Source organism: Acanthisitta chloris, unplaced genomic scaffold, assembly GCF_000695815.1.
Source record: "Acanthisitta chloris isolate BGI_N310 unplaced genomic scaffold, ASM69581v1 scaffold16925, whole genome shotgun sequence".
Lineage (NCBI taxonomy): Eukaryota > Metazoa > Chordata > Aves > Passeriformes > Acanthisittidae > Acanthisitta > Acanthisitta chloris.
In genome coordinates this window covers 4,525-12,010 of record NW_008672272.1, presented here as the reverse complement: position 1 = coordinate 12,010, position 7,486 = coordinate 4,525, and the positions used below count along the sequence as shown (strand labels likewise).

At 44.4% G+C, this 7,486-nt stretch overlaps 1 protein-coding gene across 1 annotated transcript in view; it reads right to left on the bottom strand.

Annotated features, from left to right (window-relative positions):
* The window catches only part of LOC103802014 (hemicentin-1-like), a gene marked incomplete at its 5' end in the record, with an annotated part of 16,189 nt that overhangs the window by 4,185 nt on the left and 4,518 nt on the right, over positions 1-7,486 (bottom strand). The window contains 7 exons of the mRNA XM_009074454.1: positions 3,373-3,501; positions 4,134-4,259; positions 4,511-4,624; positions 5,248-5,382; positions 5,628-5,747; positions 6,461-6,523; positions 7,368-7,486. The exon at positions 7,368-7,486 is cut by the window's right edge and continues 116 nt beyond it. Coding sequence (XP_009072702.1) covers positions 3,373-3,501; positions 4,134-4,259; positions 4,511-4,624; positions 5,248-5,382; positions 5,628-5,747; positions 6,461-6,523; positions 7,368-7,486 — 806 coding nt within the window. The remainder of the gene's footprint in view (positions 1-3,372; positions 3,502-4,133; positions 4,260-4,510; positions 4,625-5,247; positions 5,383-5,627; positions 5,748-6,460; positions 6,524-7,367) is intronic.

The following is a 7,486-nucleotide window of genomic DNA, read 5'->3' as shown; positions in this document are numbered from 1 at the left end:
TGCTGAAGGACTTGTCTCGACTGTGCATCAGTTCAGCCTCAGCTTTTCACTCCTCATTTAGTAATTGGTGAGTTTTTTTCTTAAGTGTTCCACAGAGGAGGGGGAGAAGCTGCCAAGCTACTTAACACAGACCACTCCAAGGAAGTACAGTGTTAGAAACTTATTCTAACCAGCATGGAGGGATCCACAAAAACCTCTGATGTGCCTTGCATTGGGGGAGTCATAGAATGGTTTGGGTTGGAAGGGACCTTAAAGATTACCCAGTTCCACCCCTGCCCTGGGCAGGGACACCTCCCCCCAGCCCAGGCTGCTCCAAGCCCATCCAGCCTGGCCTGGAACACTCCCAGGGATGGAGCATCAGGGGCTGAGGATGTTTCAAGGCTCCAGGGGAAGGAGGTTGGGTATGTTCTAACCTTAGATGCTCTTACTGGTCTTTCCAGTTGTGACAGGTTGGAGACTTGACAGTAAATATTAATTCACTTTTTCAGCAATATAAAATATAATTATTTATGTCTTCCTAAGCAATGTTTTTTTAAATTGCAATCTAAAGTAATTTGACCAACTCTAGCAATAAACAGCTACCCTTAAATCAAACCACAGTGCTGAGCATAAAGAGCATGGCAAAGGCTTTAAGGGAACATCATGCTGAGTGTCCTTCACTCAAAGCAAAGTAGCTGTGAGTGCTGTTGGCACTCGTGGGCCTGGCCCTCTCCCAGTGTTTCTCTGGCACTACCAGGAAAAAAAAAATCTTCTAAAATTGTCCTCAAGTCCCTTGAGGCATAGCTGGAAATTTGACATACACTGTATTTCTTTTCAAACTTACAGTCACTAGAAAAAGATAAAACTCTGCTCTATTCCAACTATCTCTGCAAAGACCAGAAATAACCTGATACGAACACACATCACAACATATCTCTAGCTCACATGTATGATAAACTTTCTTTAAACTAGCAATTAAAGAGTATCTCAGTGGTGCCTCAAGAAGTGTTTAGTTATCTCATACAGTGCAAAGCAACTATTCTTCTAATTATTACTGCAAAAATGCCACTAAGTCAGTGCTGTTACATTTTCATTTGGGTCCTCTCTGAACAGAGGATTTTGAGCAGAGTTTCTGACCCTCCAGGCCACAAATGCATGACAATGGTATTTACAAAGCAATACTGTCAGAAATACTACAACATCAGTCTGCATTTTTATGGAGTGTTTAGCATCTGAGACATCTAAGATTTTCAAGAGTTTATGGGGGTATTAGTAATTAAATGCTTTAAGAGTTGGAAACCCATGGGTAATTACTGCAAGGTGTTACAAGATTTCCCAAAATGCTTTAAGAGTTGGAAACCCATGGGGAATTACTGCAAGGTGTTACAGGATTTTCCAGCTGTTATTGGGCAAACACACAACTGAACCTTTACACACGAGTGGAAACAGCCTTAGGGTAGGACTGGCATGGGTTACAAGCAAGAGAGATTCACTTCCAGAGCTGCAACAACTAACATGAATTTGAAGTTTATTAACTTCACTGTGTGTTTAAACTGAACAATTTATTACTTATATGCATGTAAAAAAACCCTGAAACTCAACTTCCTCAGCACTCATGTGCTGAGTTTTACATTCTTTACTTGCATAAAATAAACTAACACTGACACCTTTACAAACTACCAACGTCCTTCAAACATGTTCTGACCTTTGATGCTGGTTTTGGCCATTCCAGTGGTGACAGGTTGGAGACTCAGCAGCAAACATTAACTCACTTTTGTGCCATTAAAAAATGATGGGCAACAGAAGATTCTCATAGGGATGATGAAAGAAACTGAGCAATTCTTTTGCAGGAGCAGCCTGTGCAATAGCAGCAGCACTGAGTGCAACCTGCATTCACCCCATGGCTGTCCCTGTGAGAAGAGGCACTGAGGGATGGGAACCCTGAGCCTCCCTGGGCAGAATTCCTTTGGTTACACCCCACAAATATTACATATTGAAAAGAACAAGGTGAAATTACTCTGAACTGTGAACGGATGAATTTTCAGGCTTTCTTTAACTTGAGAATAATATTTGATTTTAAATTCTAGACAGCTTTGCATGCAAAAACACAAGGCAATGCAATGCTTTGGGTGATGCCCTTCCAACTCTGACCTAGCACGTTGAGAGCAAAGAGTTCCCATAATGCTGTAACTCAGGTCAATGGGCACACACATCTGTGGGGGTTGGGGCAACAAAGGAGCATCTTAGCCCTGTCCAACAGACAGACACAAAGGGCTTTACCCAGGGCAAAAGTGGCACAGGTAGGAACAAAGTTCACTTATCCTGTTTCAGCCTGGAGCCCTACTTACTTTTCAGCTCTTCCCTGTTGCCTCACTGGCAACATAAACAGCAAAAACTGGATTTCATTAACACATGTGAATTAGTATTTTGTATGAATCTACACTTAAATGTATTTTTAAGCAGATAAAAGTTCAAAGGATAAAAATTCAGGTCATCCTTTAAGAAGGAGCTTCGAGTGGCCCTTGGTCAGAAGGCAGCTAACCTGGGTTGGGGCAGCTGCTGCTGTTTTGTCCTAGACTTCTTTATCTGGCTCATTCCTGTCAGAAGTGTGTTTTTAATATATGTTAAGAAGCCTGAGATTGATTTTGCTCCAGTGGTGTCAGATGGTGGAAGTAATGTCTCAGCCTACAGCCAAACACTTTCTTACTGCAGTTCAATCTCTTCAAACAAACCCCAAACATCCCTGGCTTTTGATAGTCCAAAATCTTAGGTTGTTAAAAAAAAATAGCTATTTATCACTTAGAAAAGCTAATCCTGAAGAAGTCATCAGGGAGAAATGCTTCTCTGATACGATACATGAGAGCAACCAAAACCAACCTCAGTGTCATACACCAAACACTTTCTTACTGCAGTTCAATCTCTTCAAACAAACCCCAAACATCCCTGGCTTTTGATAGTCCAAAATCTTAGGTTGTTAAAAAAAAATAGCTATTTATCACTTAGAAAAGCTAATCCTGAAGAAGTCATCAGGGAGAAATGCTTCTCTGATACGATACATGAGAGCAACCAAAACCAACCTCAGTGTCATACACCAACAAACAGAAATCATTCAGGGGGGAGAAATGCTTCTCTGATACGATACATGAGAGCAACCAAAACCAACCTCAGTGTCATACACCAACAAACAGAAATCATCATTATCAGGGGGATCAGCTATTGTTTCTGAAATGTCCTACATGAATGCACAAAGGGTGCACAGTCTATTCAGGAAAGGTGTCTTAGCTGGGCAGTTTGGGAGTTCAGAGCAGACTGGTCTCCGCAGCACAGTCGTCAGCATTGCTGGATTGTGATAGCAGCAAGCAAAGCTGTGAGAGCAGTGTGACTGTCACTTACCCACACAAGGTCTGCCCAGCCCCTGGGAGCGATAGCCGCGGGGACACACGCAGCGGTGACTGCCCCGGGTGTTCTCACACAGCTGGTTGTAGCGGCACTGGTGGGTCCCGTCCCGGCACTCGTCAACGTCTGCAGGCAACAGGGCAAGGCAAACACTCACACTGCCTTTCAACTCCTTCATGTGGAAGGATGTCCCATCCCTGGGAGGGTTCCAGGCCAGGCTGGATGGGGCCTGGAGCAACCTGGGCTGGTGGGAGGTGTCCCTGCCCAGGGAGATGAGCTTTAAGGTCTCTTCCAATCCAAACTACTCTATGATCCTGGTAGAATAAAAGCTCTGGTAGCATCTATAACATCAGCTGTTGTTTAAAAGCATCCCTGATAAGGAGCAAGGAGCTGTGATTTTGATCCAAAGCTCCTCAGGCAAACTGCTAAGGGATCATTCACACACAGGGCAAAACATTTCAGTCAGTGAACAACTGGTAGAAACTAAAATGACAACAAAGATACTGAGGAAAATGTTACTGTTCTTTCTTAAGGGCAATGGAAAGCTAGAGGTGGCAAAGATATATCTATTCTTTTAACACCATAGCAGTTAAAGTGTATCCTCTCATAAGTGAAAAATGTTGGTGCCTTAAAATGTGCCAAGATTAGTAACTGGAGATGGAGATAATCTTCAGGATGATTTAAAAATCAATCAATCCATCAGTCACTGTTGTTCCCTTGTTTCCCATCACCATACAGTGAATTGAAGCTTTACTCACCAATGCAAGTTCCATTCTCTGCCTTGGTCATTCCGTTGGGACACAGATCGATGCACTTATAGCCTCCTCGGGTGTTTTTGCAGAGTTGGTCAGGCCTGCACACGTTCTGCCTGCACTCATTGACATTTTTTTTTGCAGGAATGGAACTGAACCTGCTTCTTACACTCAGCTCCCAAAGAGCAGAACAATCCAGCTGTAGTTACACTGTGCCCACGCATCAGTGAGCCCAACTCCTGCTTCCTCTGGCTGTCAGCAATTCCTTACAGACTCAGTGTAGCAGCCACAGCAGGATTTTCTTTCATAAACAAATAGAGCCCAAACATGTGGAACTTCGTCCACTGGAAAGAGGGAATGAACATTCAAAACTTCACCCCTACCTATGCATTTTCTGCCCTTCAGCTGGAATCCTGGATCACAGCCACAGTGGAAACTTCCTATAGTGTTGAAGCAACGCTGATGGCAGGAGTTGGACTCTTGGCACTCGTTAACATCTGTGGAACAACACAAATCCTTGACACCAGAGCTGGGAATTGGTTCATTGGTATTGACCTGAGCTCTGGACTCTGCTTTGAGCTCGGGCTATCACACTAGTGAGTTCTGCTCAGCAGTGGTTATTGCTCTCCCAATATGGAAATGCACATGGGACACAAACCCAAGAATGGTCAGTCAGTCCCTGGTAGGATTTCAAATCTATTTCTAAAGACAGAAAAAGTTTAAACCAAACCATATTAAATCGTCCCTGGTTTCAAATCTATTTCTAAAGACAGAAAATGTTTAAACCAAACCATATTAAAAAAAACACCCCCAAAAATCGAGGACCTTAATCAAAATTTACAGCCATTTTGAGCTGCATCTTTGAAGTCACTTTCTGCTGCATTTTCAGTCTATGGAAGCTAACCCCCACCTCTCCATACCTTGGCAGCTGAATCCATCTGCTGTCCTCCTTCAAATCTATTTCTAAAGACAGAAAATGTTTAAACCAAACCATATTAAAAAAAACACCCCCAAAAATCGAGGACCTTAATCAAAATTTACAGCCATTTTGAGCTGCATCTTTGAAGTCACTTTCTGCTGCATTTTCAGTCTATGGAAGCTAACCCCCACCTCTCCATACCTTGGCAGCTGAATCCATCTGCTGTCCTCCTGAAGCCACTCCCACACCTGAGCACGCAGCGGTACGAGCCGAGGACATTCTCACAGTCCTGCCCAGTGTGGCAGATGTGTCCACCCAACGCACACTCGTCAATGTCTGCAGTGAAAACAAGCTGTAACCTCCCAGTGTCACAGCAAAACACACACAACGTGTCTCGAGCACGAGCAACTGGCATGCTATGAAACAACTAGAATACCACCAATTAATTGCATGCTTCGAATGAAAAAAATGGCCCCAAATCAATTCCTTAGCATTTTAAGTATGTTTTAAGGCATCTTAAGGCCTTGAAGTACTTAAGGGGTGTCTTGTGACCAACCTGTTGGCAGCAACACTTCCCTTACCCTGACACGTCCTCCCGTCAGCAGAGATGGTGAGGCCTTTGGGGCAGGAGCAGTAGTAGGACCCCACAGTGTTATGACATGTGTGGGAACATGGATTTCCCACAGCGCATTCATCTTCATCTGCAACAAGGAAATGTTTGAAGGAACAGTGAGATTCATGAGAAACTCCACCAAACCAGCCCTTTGTCAGAGAGAGGTGAAGCCCAGAGGGCAAAACCAGACCCAGCCATGGAGCAGCTGCTTGTACAATTCCCTTCATTCACAACCTTTCGAGAGGTCATGAAAGTATCTCCTGTGATTGTTCCCTAAAAGAAATGTGACTTAGTCATGTGGAGAGAGATCTAAAATGTCCATACCCCTTTCTCTACCCCCATGCCCCAAGCAGGAAGATGTGCTGCAGTTTGGGCTGCCAGTGCTCATCCTCCCCCCACACATTCCATCCAAGTGCTGCACCTGGGGGAGGCTGAGCCACCCTATCTGCCCAGCCTGCTTGGAGACAGGCTGAGAGAGCTGGGGGTGTTCTGCCCCAGCTTTGGGGAGACCTTAGAGCCCCTTCCAGTGCCTGAAGGGGCTGGAGAGGGAATTCACACTGCCAGAGGGCAAGGCTAGATGGAACACTGGGAAGAGATTCTCCCCTGTGAGGTGCTGAGGCTCTGGCACAGGGTACCCAGAGCAGCTGTGGCTGCTCCATCCCTGGAGTGTTCCAGGCCAGGCTGGATGGGCTTGGAGCAGCCTGGGCTGGGGGAGGTGTCCCTGCCCAGGGCAGGGTGGGATGGGATGAGCTTTAAGGTCCTTTCTAAACCAAACCATTCCATGAGTGTGTCAGTCATTACCTGAGCAGTAAGGCCCCGAGGAGTCCAACCCAAACCCAGCAGGGCACTGGTTGCTCCGATCCCCTGTATGGCACAGGAAGCAACATGTTACTTGTGAACAAAAACAGGGCCATCTTCTTACCTTACCATGAAGGATTGCAGCCCAGCCATTTGTAAAATATTTATGATACTTGAAAGCGTTTTAAAATCCAGTTTTAAGTGTTTTTTCCACTTGGGCTTTCAAAGTCAGTCATAGGTGGTTTCTGCTGGTTTCAGTGACATCAAACAGATGTGTGTGGGGGTTCTCCTCAGAGTGACCCCAAGTTCCACCCCAGCCTAATACATCCTGCAAAGTTCCTTATAAAAAGAGTAAAGATCATTTTCTCTTCATGTAAAAGGAGGGAAATAAACCCAAACCAAACAAATCACTATGTCATAGATCACTATAGAACAACACAAGTGCACACTATGAACTGTAATGGAAAACTTGTGTAGAGACTGCTCAAAGATTTTGCTGCTTGAAATATGAAACTAAAAAAAAATATATCCAGTATATTATCTGTTGGAGGAAGCAAATGCAAGCTCAGCAAAGGCTTGGCCAGGTCTATGCACAGCCACAGCTTGACCTGGAGACTTCCTTTTGTCAGGTCTCTTCTTAAACTGGAATAAAAAGCCTATTTGAACTGGAGGATCTGGTTTAGGATTTAGAGGTTCCAGCAGTGACAGATTATTGGTTGGACTTGATGATCTTAGAGGTCTCCTCCAACCTTGATGACTCTATGAACAAGACCTGTTAGGTCCCAGAATTTACAAAAAAGTTAGGAAATTCTGTGGAATTTGGGCCTTTCAGAGCCATAACCAGACTTTGAGAATGTAGGCAATGATTCTAGGAATAGAGGATATTATTTTTCAGACATCAGAACGATACCTTTGGCAATGGAAGCCTGGATTTTAAAAGACACAGCTTCTTCCAGGAGGTCATACTCTGTGGTAACAGAGGAAGCATGGAGTGTTTCCACCAGGAATGGCATCTTTCCTTTGGTGGGA